The sequence below is a fragment of the Astatotilapia calliptera genome, chromosome 18, assembly GCF_964374335.1.
Source record: "Astatotilapia calliptera chromosome 18, fAstCal68.1, whole genome shotgun sequence".
NCBI lineage: Eukaryota > Metazoa > Chordata > Actinopteri > Cichliformes > Cichlidae > Astatotilapia > Astatotilapia calliptera.
In genome coordinates this window covers 10,425,104-10,449,667 of record NC_137439.1, presented here as the reverse complement: position 1 = coordinate 10,449,667, position 24,564 = coordinate 10,425,104, and the positions used below count along the sequence as shown (strand labels likewise).

The following is a 24,564-nucleotide window of genomic DNA, read 5'->3' as shown; positions in this document are numbered from 1 at the left end:
AGGTGTCTATGATACAGTTACTAAATGATTTTGAAGTACTGCATCTGTTTTCTGGACAGGAAACACTCAAACTCTCTATTAAAAGTTGAGTAGTTTTGAATATTTGCAAAACATATTTTAGTCTATCGAACACATTTTAATATTACAGGGAGTGCAGAATTATTAGGCAAGTTGTATTTTTGAGGAATAATTTTATTATTGAACAACAACCATGTTCTCAATGAAACCAAAAAACTCATTAATATCAAAGCTGAATGTTCTTGGAAGTAGTTTTTAGTTTGTTTTTAGTTTTAGCTATTTTAGGGGGATATCTGTGTGTGCAGGTGACTATTACTGTGCATAATTATTAGGCAACTTAACAAAAAACAAATATATACCCATTTCAATTATTTATTTTTACCAGTGAAACCAATATAACATCTCCACATTCACAAATATACATTTCTGACATTCAAAAACAAAACAAAAACAAATCAGCGACCAATATAGCCACCTTTCTTTGCAAGGACACTCAAAAGCCTGCCATCCATGGATTCTGTCAGTGTTTTGATCTGTTCACCATCAACATTGCGTGCAGCAGCAACCACAGCCTCCCAGACACTGTTCAGAGAGGTGTACTGTTTTCCCTCCTTGTAAATCTCACATTTGATGATGGACCGCAGGTTCTCAATGGGGTTCAGATCAGGTGAACAAGGAGGCCATGTCATTAGTTTGTCTTCTTTTATACCCTTTCTTGCCAGCCACGCTGTGGAGTACTTGGACGCGTGTGATGGAGCATTGTCCTGCATGAAAATCCATGTTTTTCTTGAAGCATGCAGACTTCTTCCTGTACCACTGCTTGAAGAAGGTGTCTTCCAGAAACTGGCAGGAGGACTGGGAGTTGAGCTTGACTCCATCCTCAACCCAAAAAGGCCCCACAAGCTCATCTTTGATGATACCAGCCCAAACCAGTACTCCACCTCCACCTTACTGGCGTCTGAGTCGGACTGGAGCTCTCTGCCCTTTACCAATCCAGCCACGGGCCCATCCATCTGGCCCATCAAGACTCACTCTCATTTCATCAGTCCATCAGTGGTCGTCTTTCAGCCTTTCTTACCTTGGCCATGTCTCTGAGTATTGCACACCTTGTGCTTTTGGGCACTCCAGTGATGTTGCAGCTCTGAAATATGGCCGAACTGGTGGCAAGTGGCATCTTGGCAGCTGCACGCTTGACTTTTCTCAGTTCATGGGCAGTTATTTTGCGCCTTGGTTTTTCCACACGCTTCTTGCGACCCTGTTGACTATTTTGAATGAAACGCTTGATTGTTCGATGATCACGCTTCAGAAGCTTTGCAATTTTGAGACTGCTGCATCCCTCTGCAAGATATCTCACTATTTTTGACTTTTCTGAGCCTGTCAAGTCCTTCTTTTGACCCATTTTGCCAAAGGAAAGGACGTTGCCTAATAATTATGCACACCTGATATAGGGTGTTGATGTCATTAGACCACACCCCTTCTCATTACAGAGATGCACATCACCTAATATGCTTAATCGGTAGTAGGCTTTCGAGCCTATACAGCTTGGAGTAAGACAACATGCATGAAGAGGATGATGTGGACAAAATACTCATTTGCCTAATAATTCTGCACTCCCTGTAGACAAGAATAACACAAGTAAATAAAAAAAATTGCAGATTTTAAATGATGATTTCATAACCATGTCTTCTTGGGAAGCTGAGTTAAACTAACTACTGCCAGACTCAAGAAGTTATTTAAATAGAACCTGCCTGACAAAGTGACAAAGACTAAAACAAACACATTGTGTGTCCCATGATCTAAAGAAACAGGTGACAAACAAAGTCATTGACATCTATCAGCCTGGAAAGAGTTACAAAGCAATTTCTCAGGCTTTGGGACTCCAGTGATCCATTGTGAGAGTCATTATCTGCAAATAGAGAAATCCTGGAACAGCAGTGAACCTTCTCAGGAGTCAACGCTTCGACTTCAACTCACCCAAGAGGTCTCAAAAGAACCCAGAAAACCATCTAAAGAACTCAGAGTCTCAGTGAAGGTCGGAGTTCAGTGATAAGAATGAGATTGGGCAAAAATGGCATCCATGGGAGAATTCCAAAGGCTCATCTCACATTTTCTAAAAAAATATCTAATGATCCCCAAGAGAGAAAATGTTCTGTGGACCGAGAAATTCAATTCTCTGGAAGGTTTGATTCCTGTAACCTCTGGCATAAAACTAACACACCATGGAGGGTTACGTGGCCATGTCAAAATCCTGACTTAACCCTGCTTGAAATAATGAAAACCGTCTGCGCTTGCATTAACACAATTTTGCGAAGAAAAGTGGAAAAAAGCTCCTCCACAGTGATACGAAAGACTGACAGTTACTACCAGAGATGGGCAGTAACGCGTTACTGTAATCCAGTTACTTTTTTCAACTAAAGAGTAATGTACGGGATTACTATAGCAAAAAAAGTATTTAGATTACTGATTAGATCAACCATGGATAATAAGGAGTGCAGGAGAGAGTACGAGCATGCAGCATTCAAAGCGTTGACGTACTGACATTACTTTGAGTTTTATTCCGTAAAAAGTGAATGAAACATTAGTGTCCACTGTACACTCTGCGTGGGAATGTGAAATTCACAGAGAAACCCCTGGATCCCCCCACTAACATGACTGCTGTGGCACCAGACAAACCTCCACCCGCCCCACTCCTGCTAAACAGGTGACAATAGATTTAAGAGCAAAAGGACTTAGTGCCGCTGAATCTTTAATTGTAATTATTTTTTGCCGTGTTTTACTTGCATCTATTTGAAAGAGCGAGTGTAAACACAAAACATTATTTTATTTTATATGTTGAAATATGCAGAAAACAGTTTTTTTTATTTTAATTTAAAAAATTTTTGACATTTAGGAGTCACTGTACAGTATCATGTGCATCAGCTTCAATAATTTGTTACAGATATCCATCTAAATGTCTTCTTCTTTTTTTAACAACGAAAACATCCATGCAAAAGAAGAAAAAAGAAGAAGAAACTAAGAAGAAGAAAAACAAAACAAAATGACAAAAACAATTAGTGAGAGAGATTTAATTACCAGTAATATAAATAATAAATCTAAGGTTAACAAAATCTAAATCTGGCCTGCGTGTTATTATATAGTCCATCCATTTCTTACAACATGACACACACAGGTCCCTCTTGTAGTTCACATCCGCTCGTTTTCTCCATCCTGTAAATGTCCATTATGACGTCCATCCACATGTTCATTGTTGGGCTCTGACATGAAAGTCATTTTTTGTGAGGGCTTTTTTGCCTACCACCAACAAAATATTAAACAAATATTTATCGTTCTCTGTCCATCCTTCTGTCATGAGTCCAAAAAATAAAGATTTACTTTCTAGAGGCAAATAACTTCCAAATATCTCTTGTACTGCTACATGTATTCCCTTCCAATAAGTTTTAATAACACGACAGTCCCAGTAATTATATGATAATGATTTGCATTTGTGTTTCCACAATTCTTCCAGCAAATGGGAGGGTTACTTTGATTTTTGGTGAGATGTAATAAAATATGTTATCAGGCTTTTCCAACCAAATTCCCTCCAGCTCTGTGAGCTGCTACATTTCCATTGGTATGTCCTTATTGTTTTCCACTCCTCCTTCATAATATCTATACCTCCCTCCATTTCCCATTGTTTTAATATGTAGGGTTGAGTGTGATTTCATGTTTATTAACCCTTTATACAAGGCAGCGATAAAGCCTCTATCTTTATTTGAGCTGTATGCCCAGTCTAATAGCTGTTTGCTTAATTCAGCCTTAGATTTGATCTTTTTGCCTCATCTGTAGGTATCTACAAAAATCCTGTGTTTCTAACGAGTATTTTTCTTTAACCTTTTCAAAACTAGTAGTCTACCTTTCTCCATTACCATACATAAAGCTGTTAATCCTTTATTTGTCCAATCTTTGAATCTAGAATCCAATTTACTTGGAACAAAATGTGTATCGTATGCACACCACTTAAGAATTGCTACATCTTCTTTTAGTTTATACTATTTTATTACTATTTCCCAAATTTTAAAAGTCAGCTTGATCCATGGATTTAAAATAGTTTTTATTAAATCTTGCAGGCTACTCGCTAATTGTATTCAAGCAATTGTGTTTTACTCACATTAACTTTGTATCCTGATAACAGAAAATAGGTTTAAATGTTAAACAAGTCTCCAAGTCAAAGACAGTTGCATATAACTCAATTTTTGCTTAAAATTGCATAAAATTGAAAGATTAAAACTAATAAAACAACTTTTAGAAAGAGGCTTTTCATTTGATTCAATTTTATATGATGGATTATGCAGAAAAAACTGAATTGGGCTGAAAGTTCTTTTGCTTTATTCTGTAATCAGGTTGTGCATCATGTTTTCGAAAAGTAACTACTTAATGATAAGTAATCATTAAGTAATGGATTACTTTTTTCGAGAAGTAATTAGTAATTACTTTTTTTCAAGTAACTTGACCAACACTGGTTACCACAAATGCTTGATTACAGATTAGTTTTTGCTGCAAAGGGTTTCGTGACTCATTAGGTTTAAGAGGAATTGTTTTTTTCACAAAGGTCCAGACTGAGGTTAGGGTGGTGTTTTTACCCTTAATGAATGGAATTTTCTCAGGTTATCTTTTGGCTGATACTTTTTAACCTAAAACACACCTCATCAAATTGGTTTAAAGACTTAAAACATTTAACCACGTGAGTTTCAGTTAATGCAATCCTTATGTTCTTCTAAGGAACTGATTTTCTCATTTTCTATACACACACACACACACACACACAACACTTTACCTCTCAAATATGTTATCCAATATTTGCAGGCTACATTGGCAGAAATAAAACACCCTCAAGATTTTTTCTGGTTATTTGCATCAAATCCACTGCTAAGTGTTAAAAGTCATACCTCGACTCCAACACAAGCAGTGTTAATGTAACGAACAGACATTAACAAGTATTTGCCTTATATTTACACCAACACCTAAGCAGCAGAGGCCTTTCCTCATTAAAATAGGTGTGGGAATGTCATTCTAAATAGTTGCTTTTACTCAGATCTGAATACTCCTCCAACTCAACAATTCATCTAATGCACTCTTTAACGCATGCAGACCTGAAGGCAGTCAGAAATCTACATTTTTATATTTGTCACTAATTATAAGGTGTGATCTGTTTACCCCCAGTTAGCCTTTGAAAAGAAAATCCAGTTCTGATTGAATGCACAAATAACAGTCACATCCAGTGAAAGAGCAGACACAGTGGACAGTTGTGGGACGTTTGGATTTTATTGACGTATCAAACAGCTGTACATCTATTTGCCTTTCTTGGCCTTGATCTTCCTCAGGTAGAACTCCAGCTCCTTGCCCTCCAGGATGTAGCCGTCTGCTCTGCCGCACTGGCCGGGTCTGGAGGCGATGCAAGCTGCATGAAGGAAGATGGAAGCAGAGTCAGTCACATTATCAAGGTCAGTACATCAAGTTTCAGATGTGTGGGTTTGATGTTGCAGAAATATATTTAAGGCAATGAGAGCATGTTAACGTCAGTCTTTGCATTTCTCCTGTCATTTGACCTTTCAATAAAAATACAAATATTTTATTCCTAGCAAATTTTTAAACAGTCGCTCAAAATTATTTATAATTCTTGTGGAAAGTGAAAACCTTTTTGTTAAATACACCAAAAACACTGCCCTGGTATTTGTATTTTAACACATATGCACAAGATAAACTGCCACACATGATTACACTTTCATACTCCAAAATGAAAACTTTCAAACAGCACTCACCACTTATCCAAGTAAAAATAATTCTGCCACAAATGTTGGACTTACCGAGCAGTTTTCCCTGCTGGAACTGCTCTTCCAGGAGTGAGCTGATCTTGGCGTTCTTCTTGCGCTCATCGTACTTCTTCTGGGTCTTCTTTGACCTCTTCCTGTTCAGGATCTCTTCCTCCTCAGGGCTCTGCATCAGGATGGGAAAGCAAAGCTCTTTAGATGTTGCAAAAAATTACTGCACAAACACCACATGCTTTGAATGTTCTTTTAATGAGCAACTTCAGTTGACAGGTCTTTCTCAGAGTCTTTACTATCACCACTTCCATTCAGTAGCAGAACTGGACAAGTTATCGTCATGGAAAGACACATATCAAATCTGTTATCTTTGTTAATAAAGATAAAAGGCTTGTACTTTGGTTGTTTATGGACAAATAAAGAAGTCTTCCACTGAAGGGAGACGAAAGGCATTAAAAAAAAAAAAAAAACAACTTAAGAGTCTTTGGTATGACAAAGCTGCTGCATATGAAAGCGATGTGCCTCCATTAGCATTTAAAAAGCGTTCACAGTAACACAAGAGAATGCGAAACCTAGTTATAACATGCTTTAACTACAAGCATCAACACTGAGCTTATGACATACCAGCTTGGCGCCCTTCTTGCGTCCCAGTGGAGTGGCGTAGTGAGCCTCATACCACTGCCTGAAGGGAAGACTGTCAACAAGGACGATGCAGTTCTTCACCAGGGTCTTGGTTCTGACCAGCTCGTTGTTGGAGGCATTGTAGACCACATCAATGATCCTGGTCTTCCGTGTGCAGCCTGAATACACAAAACCCAGGCACGATCATTAAACTTCCCATTGAATCTGACTACATAGTTTCATAAATCATTTAACTATGAATAGAGAGAAGGTGTCTTTCTCAGGAGTCTTTGCTGTCACCACTTGCATTCAGTAGCAGAACTGGACAAAGTTATCATCATGGAAAGGTGTGTGGAATATCAAAAGGTATTCCAGGAGAAACTTACACTCAGAGCCCCATGAGAAGTTTCCATTGTCCAACCTCAGAGCTCGGTACTTCTTGTTCCCACCGCGGACCCTCACCGTGTGGATGCGGCGAGCTCCAATCTTTAAAAAAAAAAAAAAAACAACAAGAACACATTGTATTATAGTTTATAAAATGATTTGTGTGAAACCTCCTTTCCTGAGCAGCAGCATGCATATGCTTTGAAGCGTGTCAGTGTAACTATGACAAGTCCTAACATTGGTAAGCCCAAAGCTTTGAACCAAAACGGCTCAAAAAAAAGACCCACCTAAGGTCAAGTTTTCATCACCCACGCTACCACATTATTCAGTCTAATCAGGTAAGAGGTGCCCCCCGCAAAAAAAGTCACCTTTGTGTTTGCAGCAGGTCGCCCGAGCTCATACTTCCTCTTCTTGTGGTAGGGTTTGCGTTTACCGCCGGTCTTGCGGCGTTTATGCCAGTTGTCCCTTGAGATACCTGCAAAAGTAAAATACGGAAAACTAGGAGTCAGTTTACTGGGCCAACAACAAGATGCTAGCAAGAAGATTATTTTTTTGTGCTTGAGCAATCAGTTCTCCAAGGTAAGGGTTGTCCGCAATTTGATTTGGATTCCGCATAAGAGTTTCATCATGTCGCTCAAGCAATCAAATGGTACTTTAAAATGGCAAGATGTAGTTGCTTTTGCAAAAAGTTAAAAATTAACAAAGCCAACTTGTGTTGCATATTAACACAGATTTAAACTATTTTAACAGTAAACAAAAAACTGAGATGAGCCAGCTTCCAGACTCAAAACCACGCAGCAATATTTCAGGACTTGCCAATAATAACACAGCTAACAGCATCTTGACAAAGTGACCAACACCAGTTTGGTTACATGCAATACTCAGATACATGCATTCAGAAGCTCTTACAGACCCACTACATCACATTGGTACCTTAAAATCTCAGTCTTCTAGGCTACAAATACACCCTAGACTGTGCTATCATAGCATTCCTAAAGTCAGGACATAAACATATTTCCACAACTATTATATATATTCGTTTGGGTTTTCAGTAGTAATCCAGGGGCCCTACATCACCAACGTGGACCTAAAGCCACCAAAACATGTGGCTAGTGACATCTCCTGTGTTCCACCCTGCATGCAGGCCTGCTAACTGTCCCACTCAATGAGCATTAGTCTTTATTCTCCAAGTGGCTGGTGCTCCACTACTCCATGTTATGGTTTGAATGTGGACCAGATAATTCAGTCCATCTTCCAAAGCACAACAAGGAACATTTAGAGGTGAAGCCCAAGGTGTCCCACTGGAGAACATGAATGCATCATAGCGCATGCAGGAAGGGAGACACGAGACAGGCCGGGTCTACCTGCGACATAGCTTTCAAAATAAGATGCCTCTAAATAGGACAAAATAAAGCTGAATTAAGCTCGACAACAATAACTAGACAAAATACTTCTCTAAAAAAGCATAAGCATTTACATTATTACGTTAAGCGTCTCAGCCAAGCAGCGTGACAAGATCACGATAGGCATGCTAACTAAGCTAACTTCGACCAGCCTAAACAGTTGAATTTGCGAGCAAAGATGTCCAACACTTCTCGTATAAAGCCAAATTAACGCGAAAACACCGCTACTTCACAATAAAACGTCCCAAACCAGCCACAAGAGAAGTCTTTGGGGACGCTTCAGCCTCAACAGCTAACTACATAGCCATTGAGTGCAGCCATCTTGGATACTCGCTTCAGATAACGACTAGAAAATATTTCTTTAAAACAAATTCAACATACTATAGACAGCAAAGAGTCAACTATTTCTATTTAGATGACAACATTTATCGCTATAGCAAACCATTACTGGAATATTCCTTCGTTAAAACATCAGATGGGTAAGGATTCGGTCTCCGGCGCGAGCATGAAAACACGTACCCATTCTCAGGCGCCGGCTAGAAAGAGGAACCGCAAGGGCTCATGGGGAGGTTTGAACACCCTAGGTCTCGCGAGAACTAACTCTTCAGCGAACGAGATTTCCTTTATTGTCTCAGAAAAGTTTCGAGATATCACTACCAGAGACAGAACAACATTACAGAAAGTACAAAATTGCTTTCATATTCTCTAAGGTTTTCATTTTCTTCTTCTTCATCAGACTGTTTCATTTATGTGTGGACACAGCAGATCATCTGCCTCCATCTCACTCCATCCCTTGCATCCTCTTCAGTTACACCAGCTTTCTGCATGCTCTTCTTCTCCTCTGAGGTCTTCCTCCGTCCAGTATATCCAATTCCCTCCTTTGCACATGTCTAAACCATGGTAGCCTTGAAACTCTAACTTTGCCTCCAAATCGCTCAGCCTGACCGTGTCCCTCTGATGTACTCATTTATAATCTTGCCTATTCTGGTCACTCTCAATTAAGGTCTGAGCATCTCCAGTTCTTCAACCTCCAGCTTTCCCTCCTGTCTTCCTGCAGTGCCGCCATCTTCATACACCATAGCAGGCCCTACTATCATCTTGTAAACCTTCCCTTTCACTCTTGCTGTTATCATTTTTCCAGATATCGCTCAAGGTATCACATACAGGTGCATCTCAAAATCTGAAATATTCTGAAAAAGTTTATTTTTTTCATAATTTTATTCAAAAATGTGAACTTTTTTATATCCCAATAACACATCTCAAGCCTTTTTTGTTTTATTTTAGATGACTGTGGCTTATAAATCATGAAAATCAGAAATTCATTATCTAAAATGATTAGAACATATAGTATATATGTTACTATATGTTAGTTAAGTCATATTTTTTCCAGTTGTGGTCTGAAGTTTACACACTCGTCATGGGCATAAATATCATGGTAATTCTGGGACTTTCATGATTTATTTGCTTATGCAACATACATCTTTCATAACTTTAAAAAAACAAACAAACAAGAATTGGATGTACAAATTTGAACTTTATTTTCCTCTAATCCACACAGGGTCCAAAATATGCATGCACCTCCTCATATATTTGGCTAAAATCTGCTTTAGCAAGATACCAGATACTTGTGGTTCTGCCTTAATTCTGGCAGGATATTTGGCCACTCTTCTTGGCAGAATTGGTAGAATTCATTTAAATTGATTTCCCTGGCATGGACCCACAATCCACACATTTTTAATAAGGTTAAGGCTGAGGCTTCGAAAGCGCCAGTCCACACGCATTATGTTAGCCTGCTTCATCCATTTCAAAACCAGTTCTGTTAGGGTGTTTGGGCTCATTGTCCTCTTGAAACACCCAACTGCCTTCAAGTTTAGTTGTTGATCCAAAGTAAAGTATAAGAATTTGAAGGTACTCCCTCCTCATTATTCTATCCACTTTGTGGAATATACCAGTTCCACTGGCGGCAAAACAGCCCCAGAGCATGATGCAACCACCATCTGGTATAATGTTTTTAGGTCATCTTTACTCCTCCAAACAAACCTCTTGTCACTGCAGCCAAATAACTCAGTTGGTCTTGTCTGACCATAAAACTTTTGTCCAGAATGTATTTAGCTTGTCCATCTGGGCAGCGGCACATTTCAGTCACGCTTGAAGGTATCAACTTTGAAGCAAGGCAGTCTTTCTTGGTCAGCAACCTCTCAGTCCATGGTGATATAAAACTCCCTCCACTGTTCCTGCAGTCTCCAGCTCATGTTAGGTTTAAGTATTTCGCTGTTCCTGAACATCCTAACCAATTTGATCTTATCTATAAGTGACGGTTGAGTTTTTTAACAGACCTTGCCAAAGGGATGGCAGATCCAAACAAAGTATTATTTTTATTTACTTGTCCTTTTATAAATTCCATCTGTGCCTTGTAGCAACTGTCAGACAAATATAACCACAATAACAGAGTTGTTACCATTGCAGACATTAAAGACACTAACAACAAGAAAGTGGTGTAGGAACACAATCACACATCAAATATAAGTAAGGGACATCCATATCACACCACATCATATAATCACCTATATTTGTTGAACAGAGAAAGGTTGAAAAGACCTCTGGGCTCAAGATCTTTTATAGACTGGGCCATTACTGCCATATGAAGTGGCTGGTGAGTGGATAATGACATGTATTTAATTACTGCTGTGACAAAAGGACTTGATGACTGCAGGGAATGGTGCAAATGTTCTGTTTATGTATTTGCATGCACGCGTCTTTCAGCGTGCCTTTGTCTGCTTCTCACTGTGTATCACCATGTTGTTATTTTTGCTTTTGTACTCCAACTCTCCTCCCCGAGTCCAGTCACGCTGCTTAAATAGAGGAGCCACGATTAAACGATGGCTACCTGCTGTTGACCATCCTTCCCTGGCACTGCCCTCTCCCTCTTCAGTGGCTGAGTCACAAACCACACCCCGCAACAACTTCTATTTTGTTTTACAATTTTTAGAGTTAGTAGTGAAAACAGATGTCATTTCAAAATGTATAATAAAAGAATAGACATAATGTTAAAGAACGTGTAACACAGGTACTTTAAATAGGTTGTTTTCAGATACAAATATAATAAAATAAAGATTAAGAATGAGTAAATACATATAATGCGTAAATCTGATGTAAAATTTTATTAACAGTAATTAATTGGACCGTGTGTTATACAGATGACTTTATCTGTTTGATCATTTTTAACAGTTTGGGTTTAGAAACACTGTTTACTCATTTTTATTACCAGCAACATTTAAACATGACATGTCATGATAACTTCTTCCTGTTTTGTCTGGGTTAAATGAGTCTTGAAGAAAAATTTGATCTTTTACTGAGTTGAACACATAAAAAGTTAATAAAAACCATACTGAGTCACGTCCATGTTTCCATATAGTTATTTATTATATACAGCTATTGGTTATTTGGCAGTTGTGAGGGTATGGTGAAAAGTTGGCAAGATATCTTGATTCGACTGAGTTGTGGCGTGTGCAGCGGTCAGTGAAACAGTAGGGAGATCACTCTTCCCAGGGACTCATGTCGGTATCAATGGCCACACAGTTGTACGCAGCATAGCGCAGCTTCTCCTCACAAACTTTCGCACTGCAGGACAAAACAAGGAATAGAGGAAACACAAGACAATAATGTAACAGTGCTGTCAACTTCAAAAACTGCTTAATAATCTTTAAGAGATTTAACTTCTGTTAAATCATCAATGCATCATTAATAACAGTGCACATAAAGCACATGGGGTTGTTATACCTCGGATAGTTGGGTAGATAAAGGGTACTAGAACATGTGGAGGACTGTGGAAGTGCATCAGTCGTTTCAGAGCTGAATCAAGAAAACAAACAACAAAAAACAAATTACAATCAAATCTAAATCTAATTGTAGTCAAATAGTAATAACTACGTACACTTGAACTCACCCTTGTTTGTCAGGAAAGACGTAGATAGGTGCAGGAAGACGACTTCGACCGGTTACAAACCTCAGAAACCTGCTGCGATCCTCTGAAGACAGAAATCAAGAATATCAGTCTGGGTCAAAATCTGCACTTGAATAATGCAGACACAAATACAATTTAGCATCTTTATATAAACCTAGAACCTAGACCATAAATTCACCATGAAAGAGTGAACCGAGCTCATAGACAAAGCACGATAAGGTTTATTTTTCAATCTTATACAACCCGTCTTCTTCTTAACACCAGAGGATCTGCCCCCTGCTGGTCATTACAAAAAATAGCAATTTAAGGGATTTCTCCATTGGCGTCATTTTTCGGACCCAAAAGCTTTATCTGTCTTTTATATTTGGCCATTGGTGCAGAGTTTATGTTGTGAGAGCCATTTACTAATTTTTAAAATGGGGCAAAAATAAACAGTGAACTCACCATTGGTGAAGTTTGTCAGCGCCTCCCATAAGTACTGCACTCTAACATCACTTTGTTCCAGGTCCTCATAACGTGCTGGTGGGGAGAACAAAAGATTACAATGGTTTGGTTACTTGCAGCATTTTGTGACTTAATACAACTTGCATCTTATTACTTCACCTTAACTTGTACCTTAACAGAAACAACATCTCAGACCTCATTTGTGGTCGAGGATTTGAAAGGAACGTGGATAAAACGAAGATGGGAAAAGTCCCACAAGAGGTTAACCTGTTTTGTATTTTTAAAGCTACGCCAAGTCCACTTGTGAAAAAAGGTACCACATGCATACACGGGTGTACTGAAAATGAAATACAATTCATTCGAAAACATAACAGATACCACTGCTAAAATTAGATTTAGTTTAAACTAAGCTAGAATTTTATTTGAATTTATCCACTTCCAGTTGTGTCTTGGATAAATTACTTGCAAATGGTCCCATTTCACTTTCTTAATTACGACAGAAAAATGTCTGCTTATAGTCAAAGTAAGTTTAAATCCAGGCCGGACACTCACTGAGTCGCTTCAGAGCTTCCACAGTGATCTCTGGGTCTCCACATATTTTCTTTTCCACTTCCTGCCAGGTGAGCAGGTCCAGCACTGCCTGAGGAACCACCTTCAGCAGTCCCGTCTGTATGGCAGCAATCTGTAACACACGTGTACAAACCACTAAAACATCACTGGAGTATTTTACAAAGAGTTGGCTTAAAGAGTAAAAGAAATACGGGTAATTCCAATTTATGTGAAGCCCACCTGCTGTTTGCTCTCCTCCATCCGAGCTTTCTGCACCAGGCGGATAAACTCACTGCGGTCCTCATAACGAACTGACACATTACTGCCACCGGGGATCAGTTCCACCATTGAGCCATCCGTCAGCAGAGTGGTGTAGACCAGCTCCTCCCCAAATCGGAACTCAAATGTCTCCTGGTCCATGTTCTCCATGGCCTCCAGAAGGTTTACCTGAACACATGTTCACAGTGAGGCAACCAGGAAAACAACCCATCCAATCTGTTAATTCCTTCTAGATTTCAATTTTAATGCAAAAAGAAAAAAACAAACCCAAAACGCTACATGAAACAAATGTAATCGATCAACAAACTGTAGGAGCAAATTAATAATTATTATAAAATAGTGACAATAAATTCTTGTACTTTTATGAAACACAGTCAGCAGAGACTTTTCTTCTTTCAAAGCTTTGACATTTAAATGACACCACCATGTAAATGTAATGATTTGAATATCCTCACCAGTACAGAGTCTACTGCAGCAAAGTCTTTACTCCAGCTGACAGCTTCCCCAATCAGCTGCTTCCACACAAGCCCCGGAAGAGCCAAAACCTGCAGGAGTGAACACACAGCAAGTCTGAAAAGTCAAATATCTACAACTAATAAATATTTACAATGGTAATTATCTATGTTACAATAATTTAATAAAACCATTACATTTTTGTTAAAACCCAATAAATATTCTTACACTATTTCTAAAATTGCAAACAACCTACAAAAGACTCACCAAGAAATCTTTCCCTCTGAGAGCAGCACCCATCAGCTGACCGATCCACTCGTATTTGTGGAACTCTTTACAGGAAGGGGTGGGAACGTAATAATCTCTAGCCTCAAAGTCACCCTGACAGATGAGCAAAAGACACTTTTAGAACAACAGTGATATCCATTCTGATGATAGGCGGCAATGGGATAGTGACTACCTGATTGGATGTCCGGCTGAAGAACGGGAGAGGCATGGGACACTCGGACGAGCTGGGGCAAAGCTCCTCCGACATGTCTGCGAGGCTATCTCGAAATCCACCTCCTTGGTCGATAATTCCCTCTGCAATGAACTTGCATTCCCACCACTGGTCATAACGAGCGGGCCACCTGAAGGATCAAAAAGGCACACTGGAGATTCAGATTTTAATCCTCGAGTTATAAAAGTCCTAAATATTGGACACAAGAGGCTGATAAAATGCACACCTGTAATCTAAAGTTTTCTCAAACTTGTCTGACGGCTTGAGACCCTCATACACCTGCAAGAGGAAAAATAAAGCATCTGAATTATTGCACATCTTCTCTACACATTGAATTTTAGGCTTCCTTCTGGTCCCTACCTGGTTGAAGACGGCGTTCTTGCAGGTTGGGTCCAGAGATGAGTTGTCCCTGTGCTCCATGGCCAGACGTCGGTTAATGTAGAGTCGAGGCATGAAGTTTGGCTTACTGGTCTCCGAGTCTTTCAGGCACTGAGTGATGAGGGCTGAGCGGCGCTTGGACAGCAGCAAGAACTGCTTTATGCTCTAATGGGCACCAAAAGACACATGTTATAAAGAAACACATAAAAAATGCTTGCTGTTGTGCACAGATCATAAATGACATGTTAAAAGCTTTAGGACGGCTCACTTTGATCTGGTTGAAGGTACCCAGGCTGTAATCCCAGGCTGGCACTAGGTGCGGGAGCGCGCTGTCCAAAAGATTGATAAACCTGCAGACAGAAAGAGACACAAACTGGAAACACCTTCTGTTTACAGATAACATGGACAATCAGAACACTTTATCTTGAGGGTAAAGACCTGAGAAGTTGAAGAAGGATATTTTTTCCAAGCCCGAAGACAAATATTTAGTTCTGTAAAAAGTACATGGGGCACAATGTTCGCTGACCTACCTCTGGATAACTAACGCTCTGCGGTACAGGATATCTGGTGGGGTGCCCTGCAGACGTGGGTAGCGGACGAGGTTAGAGGACTGGAAAACATCAGCGTTCAGACCCAGATCCCTCTCACAGGACGACTTAATCTTCAAGCCTCGGATCCGCACATCTATTCCATCCTCTGTAAAAGCCAAAATGAGGAAAAAAGCGTTGCTTTATGTTCAGTGCAAAAGCTCCTGCAAAAGCATTCAAACAGAAATCAGCTAGTTTGACACAAAAACATAAAAATTCTGACCTCTACATTCCTCGATCCGAATTTCTATAACTGGTAAATGGGAAGTCATATCCTCAAGCACACACACTTCTCCTATCAGATTACTAGAAACATAAAAGTAAAAGTACATAAATGTAGAATATAAACTGTAATCAGTATGCATTCATTTTTGAACTTTTTTTTTTGTTAAATTGCAAACTGTAGCAATAATCTCGTTTGACAAAACTTACTCATCTATGGTGACGTCACTTAGCTTCTTTAGGTTGTCTCCTTCTCCTCCAAACACTGTGACTCTTTTGGGCATGTAGTTATCATCCGTTGAGTCCACAGTCAGTATCAGCTTACTAGTAAACAAAACAGGCAATAAATAAAATATTGAGACCTCAGCAGCTTATCAGTGAAACAAAAAGAGACATAAAGTGCTTCACATTTTTAAATGTCTAATATAGCAACTCTACGTGATGATTACACCATCATAGGGATAGTGCAAAATTTGGGTATAATACCCAGATCAGTTGTTGTCAAACTTCTTACTTTAGAACCCAAAAACATTATATTCATACCATTATATATACTAATATTAATATATACATTACACCACAAGGCAAAAAACTGCATGTGGCACAGTTTACATTACAGTTTATCTTAATGATCTTGTTGTCATAGTCACTGCACTGTCCAAGCCTTTGACTTTATTTTTACTATTCTTTACTATTACTCAATTTTTGTGTTTCCTTACTTGACCACAGTGCCTTTCTTCATGTGCAGGCGGATCCAGTGTTGGCCCTGCATGCCGTCGCTCTCCCAGTAAGTTTCAACATCGCCATCTGTCAGGCAACTCGCCCCCCCGCTGGGATCTTCCTGTAAGCAAATATCAAGGTTTGATGAATGGACTGAATTCATAAACAAACCCATTTTAAATTCATAAATACATACATATTTGTCATACCCACAAATAATTACATGCATGTTATACTAGACTGTCTATCATGATGGTCACTGGGTCAAATTAAAGTCATAAAAACTTCTCAGATCAATCTAGTTTCCTTTCACTGCATTTTTGATGTCATCAGGAAAGAGGTCCAATGTAACTCCACCGAGAACGCCAATCCATGTTTTGCCAACGTTAAAAAGAAAAGAAAACAAACCTTACGGACTAGTTACTAGTATTCTATTTACCTTAACATGACATCACAAACTACAATCCTCATTTTCTTTTTTTTATACTTAGAAAGATTTAGACTGTTTGAAATGAGATTTAAAGTCAGTCGATGCGAGTTTCATTTGTGACGAGGGCTTAATTTTGCTCACCGAGCATGAAGACACATCGATGCTGGTCACACACTGCTTCACACTCCCCAAGTTCTCGTCCTCTTTTCCTATGTGATCGTAGAAGTAATGCACGAGGTCCTCATCACATTCATATGTCCAAGTAGGAGGAACATACCTGAAACAGTTCAACTGAGCATTAATTGCATTCATTTTAAAATCTGCTGCACCAGAAAACTCAACTTTCCATTTTAACTTTGCACAGATGGACTCACCTCAGCTTCTGGATGGCAGCCTCATCACACTCTGCGATTTTGGGTTTCTCGCCAATGTAAAGTGCATTCTCCACATCCACCACTTGTTCCCACCTGTTGCAGGGCTTGTGGTCGTAGCCAAAGAGCTGCTGCTGCCTAGTGACAGTCTCTGGTGACTCCACGGGTACCAGCCTGTCGCCTCCCTCGGTGTGTTTACACACGAGGATCCAGCCTTCCTCCAAATCTTGGCCCGGACGGTGCTCCTCCAGCTGCTCCTGGGGACAGCCACGGATCAACTGGTCAACATTTGCTTTCTTACCAAATTTACAATAATTGAGAACACACAAATCAACCTATAATACCTTTTTCGAGTTCCATATTTTAAATTTTGTGTCACAGCTCATAAAAAATTCTTATTTATCTTGTATACAAAGTTCATCCACTTTCTGAAAAATCCATATTTCACTCCACCCTTGTTACCTTTAAGCCAACTGTTTTCCTGAATGGCTTGCCCTTTTGCAACCAGAGGGTTTAAACAGCAGGTATGAGGAGCTGCATGTCTGAGATGACATTAGGGATATCAGCTTTCTATGACCTCATACAGAGCCAAGAGCTGAAAAACTGTCTGAAATAGTTTTATTTGATGCCAAACACAGGAATATAATTCCTGTGTTTGGCTTACATGAATTATTTGTATGTAACAAAACCCATTATTTCTAACTTTAACCACAATAGACATGTGCACCATTATTGTGCAATATACACTGCAATAATTATAATCAAGATTAATCTATTTTTGCTGTAATAAAATGTGGCAAAAATATATAAACCTCTCTCTTTCTAACTCAGTTGCTCGAGCTTATATTCATGATTCATCATTTTACAGAGCTCTTATTGATAGTGACAAGATCACCTGTTTTTCTGAGATTACCAGTTAAACCTAATGCATATCTTTGGATGAAAATCACTGCAGACATGAGAAGATCCTAATATGATATCACAAACTGAAATCTTCAGTCTTGCCTTTCATTCAGAAAAAACATTTGATATAAGAACTGGAATCAGTTAATGTGAGTTTCATTTGTAAAGATGGTCAAATTTCACTACTATGTACCTAATATGTTACTTTGCAGCTCAATACTTTTATTCTTTGACCCTTTTAGAGCTGTGTTATACTGAGCCTTAGCAAAGCCACTCAGTTCATCCACTGTCTGAAACTGTCTGAGTGCTTTTAGGCTCACTGGATTATTGGACCTCATTATTTAATGTGAGCATCCACCACTGTAACAGTATGTAAAGTGTATGTAAACAAAGGGTTATTGTTGTTTCAAGCAGCACAAAGACTTTTACTGATGTCACTGCATCCAAGGGGAAGTAACAGCGTCTTACCTTATTCATTTTGACCCAAAGGCCCTGGCTATTACAGTACTCCTCCCCTGTTGTCCGGATGCATGTCCCTTTCTTTGGTTCAATGTTGTACTTGCATGCTTTCTTACTGTGGGCAGTCTGATGGGGGCTTTCGAAGACAGAGACTATGGTTTTTCCCACGGTGGAGCCTCCCGCAGAGGCACCGGAGGAGGAAGCGGATGAGCTGGAAGATGAATCCTTGCAGATTTTGTAGCACACTTCTTTGGGGACATAACACAGACACTCGGGCACCGGTTCGCTCCTCCTGAAAGTTTCGATGCACCTGTTCAGGAAGCGGATCCTGCCGAGCAGCAGGTGAGGGTTGTCGCCCATCGTGAAGGTGGCAGTCAGTAGCTCAGCAGTAGCAGGAGCTCATCGGCTGACATTACACCGCTTTTGTTTTCCTGCGTGGCTGCGCAGGGATGCTCCTGTCAAACCAAACAAAACCCAACTTTCTTTAGAAACTTTGGCTTCGTTTAAAATATCGATTAATTAAACTGGCTCCTAGCTCTCCTAATAAAATCTGAACACTGTTTGAAATGCTAGGAATTCGCTAATCAGCAGGCAAAGTTCCCTGACACAAATATCACCTCCTCCCATTAGGTAAAAGTGAGAGCGCTAACATTAGCATGCTACCAGGGTGTTCAGTAAACGAGTCCATCCCTCACCGCAGCTGTCATCAACAACCCTGGCGGCCAGCTAGGCTCATATTTAACAAAACTTCACGGGACATGAACATTTCACGGAGTAAGAAGTGTGGTCAATTCTTAAAAACAGTAGATACCAACGTACCTGCTGACAAGTGTCCCGCACCCTGTTACAGATTCTATGGTTTTCTGACAACACGGAAGAGCAAAGACTCTTCTGATCCTTCCGGCCTTCCGTCGCTGTTTCCTTTACAAAATAAAAGCTTCTCAGTCGAGTATTTAATTTTCTTAACTTTTGAAGGCTGAACTCCGAAAATAATTGCCAGAAAGTTCACATTTTTCGAACCCTGACTGTTTATCCAACCTTCCAACACAACTTTAAAAAAAAAGAAATTAAAAATAAATCTGCATGGATGAGTTTTAATTGGTATTTGCTACAGCCGGGATTTTTGCGAAATTCATTGATTAATATGTTTTTATAAAAACTCATAAAAACTCGTGTCAGATACGATTAAATACATTAGTGTGATCTAAGTGTAAAGAATAAACTGCAACTTTAATATCATTATTGTTAGTGTTGTTGTTGTTAAGGGAAATCACGTGGATTTATGTAAATACAGTTATAGCAAGGGAGGATTACTTACTGAACAAAGGCTTCAGACCTCCAAGGCTTTCACAATCAAAGGTTTACTATGGATTGAGTTAAATACACCTTTTTAATAGCATTAATCACATCTTACAGAGCCTGTGTGGAAGACAAACCTATTTCAGTATATTCAACAATCATAAACATTCATAATTTTCATTATACCGATAAAGTTTTCATTTATGAAAGACTTACAGTCATCAGGGTTTTACAGTGTTTTCAGTCACAGTGTTTTCTGCTTTGAAACACTTTAGCTCCCTCCAAAGAGTTTTTAGCCACTTAAAGTAAATTGCACAATAATGATAATAATAACATATTTTTCATCTGGAATTTTATTTACTCAAGAATATCAGACATTTTTTTCTCATAATACATAGATTTCTGACAGATAGGATAAAATGGGTCTCTGACACAGTACTAAGCAAACAGGAGATCTAATAGTTAATAATTAAATAAATAATTAGTTTTGTGCTTAATTTCCAAAAATGTCTACAAATAAAATCGGAAAAGGATGAAATCTTATTGTAGTTCACAGTTTAAAACAAGCGAGACCTTTCAATGTCACATTTCCACCTCCCCAAAAAATGTTTTCAAACATTTTTTTGTCATGTTTACAATAAACGTTTTCAAAAACATGACAGCAAGTATCAATTAGTTGTGTTCAATTAAAACTTTAATTAGTCCCCTTTCTTGTTCTTTGTGAGTGATCACATCTATTTCCCTTTCATCATCCCCGTCTGCCTCGTTTGGGTTTGACGAGACTTCCTTCAGAGAAGAGAGGCTCCCACTGCGCAGGATGCCTTTACCCCACTGCAGAAGGCTGTTGAGCCCATCACTCACAGAGCCCTGAAGGTGCAAATGCTGTTTGTTCATAGGAGTGCCTCCAGGCTGGTGAATCTCTAGATCTTCAGCACTCATCCTGAAAACATGGAAGATACTTTAAACCCAAAGATGGCAGTGGTTGTGATTTATTTAGGAATGTAAAATCAAGCTATTACAACAAACTGTCCAGAATGGAAGTGTTAAATAAATTTTAAGTATAAAAATATACTTACATTTTCAAAATTGTAACTGAAAATTATGATATATTCCCATTATCATTATGTAATATTATCATTATTATTATATTATATTATCATTATCATATGGATTAAAATTTTTATAAAAAATGAAAAAGATTTTTGACAAGCTACAAAAAAAAAAAGAAAAATCAAGATAATCATAGAAGGATTGATATATAATTCCAGTTCTACTTATAAATAGAGTTCACAAATATTTACATTTTGAATAAAATACACACACACATATATAAAATAACATAACAAGATGAAAGAGGTGGCTTGGGTGAGGGAAGTCTGGGCTTCTCTGCTCAGGCCGCTGCCCCCGCTACCCGAACCCCATAAGGTTCGGGTAGGGTGGATGGATGGATGAATGGATGGATATACTCATATATCTTAAATTCCATCCCTCTCACTTTACCTCATGTCATAAGTGGAGCCTTTGAATGCTGGTCTGAGGCTCTCCGCTGCTGTCGACAGAGTGTAAGGGATGGAGAAGTGTCTCTGCATCCAGTGTTTGTCCTTCACCATTGGAGCCAGATTCTGGTACATGTCGTCCACAGCCAGCATTGACACCTGCGGGAGAAAGAAAGAGATTTAACATCTCATTCTAGGTTTCTAGTAGTCATAATTAGGGGGAATGTCTGAAGGGGAAAACCTGAAAGTTTCTGTCAATCAACTGGTTCGTTTCAAAGTCATCATCATCTTCGCCAAATGGATTGATGATCAGCTCTCCCACCTACAAAACAGAAACAGAAACTGGACAAGCAAACAGTGGGGAAAAAAAACTGCATGCGTCAGTGCTTCAGCATGCCTTTCTCCATGCAGCTGTGATATTCAGTAAACATCTCAGTCTACTGTTCCCAACTGATGGGTCAGGGGCCTCCAATTGGTCACCAGATAACTTAGAGGGTTTATGAGTTGAACAAAGAAAGTTCGCATACATAAGCTTGGCGTAGTTGTATTAGTTATTCAAGTAAAACCAAAAGACAATCTTGATAGGAAATCTCTTTTTAGAACAGCAGCAACAAAGACCTCAGCATCACATCATTGTTATTTTTTTTACTTTTCAACTGCTGTGAACAACCAATTTATGCTCATAAGGTGTATTTTATGAGCTTATTGGATGTCTTTTTTTTTAAAAGTAAAATCATACAAAACCACAATGTTAAAACTGTCACAAAAAATAAAAAGTACATATTTCCCTCTGAAATATGATAAGACTATATTATAGAGCCTGGAATGGAAGTGTGCACTTATACATGATGGTGCTGTGTTACCTTGAGCCAGCCAGTGTAAAAGAAGAACTGCAGCAGGGTAAAAACAGGGACGTACAAGTCCAGTCTGTGGTCCTTGTAACCTTTCTCGGGATTCAGGAATTGTCGGCCAATCACACAGAAGCCAAAAAATGAGTAAACTGCAATAGTTACTACCTACACAGAAAAAAAAAACAATGAGATAGAAAATTAGGGGTTGCTAAGTACAGTTGTGTCTCAGGAGGTAGAATCATCTGGTGATTTATATGAAATTGATGAAATCTGACAAGCACATATGTTGTTGAAAAGAAACAGCAGAAAGGTTTTGTCATGTAAAAAAACACATTTTATGTAATGATCTAGGCAAAAAACCTGAACTGGTCATGAGTTAAAGAAGCATATCCATGTGCACCACTAATATGATTCAGGACAACAGCAACATTACATGCTGATGGTTGGTTTAATCTATAAAAAAATCTAAAAAGAATCCAAGTTTTATTTGATAATTCCTTAATATGTTCTAGATATAAAAATCTTTGAATGTATTTAGTTATGAATCAAGTCTATAGTGATGTACAGCACTTAAATGAATGGCTCATATTTCATTGGCTGATCGTACCTGAGTGTAGACCAGAGGGATGCTTATCCAGTCGTAGTGGAACAGCAGACTGCACTTTGCTCTGTAGTTATTGAGTTCCTGCAGATGTAGTACAGCAGTGGAGTTTACGCACACTTTAGAGCCATAGATTATTTGTAAGTCATAGAAAATGTGTAGGTCTGCTCTTGTTGCATTCTTTAGTAAACTCCTCACATCCATCAGCAGCCTCAGAGCTATGTCGTCCCTCACTCGGCCCTCCTCTCTCGCTCTGGACGCCAGGTTTGAAAACCACGTCAGAGGCATCCAGTACTTGTTGAAGTCAGAGTGCAGTGACTCAAACTTTTTCAGCTCCTCCAAGGTCATAAATCCTGCCCACGTATTAGACACACTTAGTTAACATGATATATGAAACCATTAAATTACTGACAGCAATTAAAGTGACTGCAATAAACTGAACTGCATAACACTGAAATGTTAGTATTAGGATTTTATTCACTTTAAAATACAATGAAGTAAATGTGTTTGAGTTTTGGTCTGTTAGTTAAACTAAACAAGACTGAGAATCATGATGGCTGTTCTTTTTTTTTTCCCATTTTTTCCCCCGTTGTAACTGACAAAATACTTGTATCCCAAAAGCCCCACTGCCCAACTCAATCTTAATCACACATTTTTACTAAATGGACAAACTCCTTATCCCTGTGAGGTGTACAGTGGTATATTGTGACCTATAAAAACAATTCTCTTGGCTGAATTCTTCCCTGTTTTAGTGCTAAAAATATATATTTCTGTGTGTTTATAAGTATTTGATGTGTAGAAAAAACTTATTTCAGCATTATTTTGTAACTTATAACTAAGATTTGGTGAAGTAAAAAGATGCCTGTGAGAAGTACAAAAGGAAGAAGTCTTGAGTAATGAGCCCTTTATTTTTTCCTCAGTATTGTCTATATTGGAAGCACTCTGTCTTTCTTACTGGTACATTCAGCAATTATTATATGGTTGAATATGGTGCAAAAGGTACATTTGAGATTTTTAAAATTAACTCGACTTTTGATTAAGAACTGTTGCTCTCACCAGCCTCCACAATGTGGTCCAAAGTTGGGAACCGCTTGTGAACTCTTGTGCTAATGGAGCGGAGAATAAGGACTGAAGATAAATTGGCATATCTCATGAGGGTTCGTCTCAGCAGACGGCCCTTCTCATCAGTCCCGTGGACGTTCCCAGACACCACCATCATCAGGTTGTCAGGCAGTGGGAAGCTGGTGTACTGACCCCACCACCTATTAAAGGCCAAGGTCACATAGAAACCTAGAATAAAACAAAAAAAAGAGAGAAAGTTCATGCATATGATTTTTTTTTTAGTTCTTTAACTGCTGTATGATTCATTCTTACCAAGCACAAACAAAACAGGGATGTAGTTGGTGTTGGTGAACTGATCACAGTAAAGGGCGATACGCTCAAACAGATCCTGCTGCCTCCGTGTGAGGAGAAACCTGTGGAGCAAATTAAAATTGTCACTGCGAGACAAACAAGCAAAGCTAGGTAAGAGTAAGAGCGGTATGAAAATGTGAATTTACCTGTAAAACAAACTGAAAAACAAATAAACACTACAAAACACCAGTAACTCCTTGTAGAGCAGCCTGTAGATGCTTCCCTTCCACCTGAACAGGAGCCTGGAAAAGCCAGCAAACCTGGCATTGGCCACCTCAAGACTGTAGGAAACTGTCATGTTTAAGCACCAAATCCCTGAAAAGCATTAAAAGGCATTTAAATGTATGTTTAATAATTACATATACATAAAAGACTTTTTAAGACCTGTCCTACCTCCACCTGTGCTGAATCCTGTTGTC

The 24,564-nt window shown here is 38.9% G+C and overlaps 3 protein-coding genes and 3 non-coding genes across 6 annotated transcripts; all 6 read right to left on the bottom strand.

The window, feature by feature from the left end:
• Positions 1 to 5,300: 5,300 nt before the first annotated feature.
• Positions 5,301 to 8,997, bottom strand: rps8a (ribosomal protein S8a). The gene is made up of 6 exons (XM_026150542.2): positions 8,747 to 8,997; positions 7,193 to 7,299; positions 6,827 to 6,926; positions 6,444 to 6,619; positions 5,862 to 5,991; positions 5,301 to 5,455 (listed from the first exon to the last, which is right to left on the bottom strand). The coding sequence occupies exons 1-6, from the start codon at positions 8,748 to 8,750 to the stop codon at positions 5,346 to 5,348; spliced, it is 627 nt and encodes a 208-aa protein (XP_026006327.1). The 5' UTR covers positions 8,751 to 8,997; the 3' UTR covers positions 5,301 to 5,345.
• Positions 6,099 to 6,166, bottom strand: LOC113011451 (small nucleolar RNA SNORD38). The gene has a single exon (XR_003270558.1). It is a non-coding gene; the product is annotated as a small nucleolar RNA SNORD38 (small nucleolar RNA).
• On the bottom strand, positions 6,717 to 6,786 carry LOC113011450 (small nucleolar RNA SNORD38). The gene has a single exon (XR_003270557.1). It is a non-coding gene; the product is annotated as a small nucleolar RNA SNORD38 (small nucleolar RNA).
• LOC113011452 (small nucleolar RNA SNORD46) lies at positions 7,030 to 7,139 on the bottom strand. Its single transcript, XR_003270559.1, has one exon. It is a non-coding gene; the product is annotated as a small nucleolar RNA SNORD46 (small nucleolar RNA).
• Positions 8,998 to 11,627: 2,630 nt separating the features above from the next.
• hectd3 (HECT domain containing 3) lies at positions 11,628 to 19,410 on the bottom strand. The gene is made up of 20 exons (XM_026150587.2): positions 19,305 to 19,410; positions 18,495 to 18,940; positions 17,127 to 17,380; positions 16,894 to 17,029; positions 16,322 to 16,443; positions 15,813 to 15,926; positions 15,604 to 15,686; positions 15,324 to 15,489; positions 15,062 to 15,143; positions 14,776 to 14,958; positions 14,642 to 14,694; positions 14,377 to 14,545; positions 14,184 to 14,297; positions 13,919 to 14,008; positions 13,425 to 13,631; positions 13,188 to 13,317; positions 12,636 to 12,710; positions 12,174 to 12,255; positions 12,008 to 12,079; positions 11,628 to 11,848 (listed from the first exon to the last, which is right to left on the bottom strand). Exons 2-20 carry the CDS (start codon positions 18,843 to 18,845, stop codon positions 11,764 to 11,766), a joined length of 2,568 nt encoding a protein of 855 aa, XP_026006372.1. The 5' UTR covers positions 18,846 to 18,940; positions 19,305 to 19,410; the 3' UTR covers positions 11,628 to 11,763.
• A 709-nt stretch (positions 19,411 to 20,119) lies between these two features.
• Positions 20,120 to 24,564, bottom strand: best4 (bestrophin 4). Its single transcript, XM_080293201.1, has 8 exons — positions 24,292 to 24,564; positions 24,107 to 24,207; positions 23,789 to 24,022; positions 22,739 to 23,085; positions 22,144 to 22,296; positions 21,522 to 21,602; positions 21,285 to 21,439; positions 20,120 to 20,724 (listed from the first exon to the last, which is right to left on the bottom strand). Exons 1-8 carry the CDS (start codon positions 24,441 to 24,443, stop codon positions 20,457 to 20,459), a joined length of 1,491 nt encoding a protein of 496 aa, XP_080149327.1. The 5' UTR covers positions 24,444 to 24,564; the 3' UTR covers positions 20,120 to 20,456.

Coding starts and splice junctions, on each gene's coding strand:
- hectd3 (XM_026150587.2), bottom strand. CDS start 18,845: ATGGGCGACAACCCTCACCTGCTGCTCGGCAGGATCCGCTTCCTGAAC. Junction 17,381..18,494: donor TTTGGGTCAAAATGAATAAG/GTAAGACGCTGT, acceptor GGCTGTCCCCAG/GAGCAGCTGGAGGAGCACCG. Junction 14,009..14,183: donor TCAGAGGGAAAGATTTCTTG/GTGAGTCTTTTG, acceptor TCACTCCTGCAG/GTTTTGGCTCTTCCGGGGCT.
- rps8a (XM_026150542.2), bottom strand. Junction 6,620..6,826: donor CTTCTCATGGGGCTCTGAGT/GTAAGTTTCTCC, acceptor TTGTGTATTCAG/GCTGCACACGGAAGACCAGG. Junction 5,992..6,443: donor GCAAGAAGGGCGCCAAGCTG/GTATGTCATAAG, acceptor ATCCTGATGCAG/AGCCCTGAGGAGGAAGAGAT.
- best4 (XM_080293201.1), bottom strand. CDS start 24,443: ATGACAGTTTCCTACAGTCTTGAGGTGGCCAATGCCAGGTTTGCTGGC. Junction 23,086..23,788: donor GGACCACATTGTGGAGGCTG/GTGAGAGCAACA, acceptor ATACGTGGGCAG/GATTTATGACCTTGGAGGAG. Junction 21,440..21,521: donor TGATTGACAGAAACTTTCAG/GTTTTCCCCTTC, acceptor TTTCTCCCGCAG/GTGTCAATGCTGGCTGTGGA.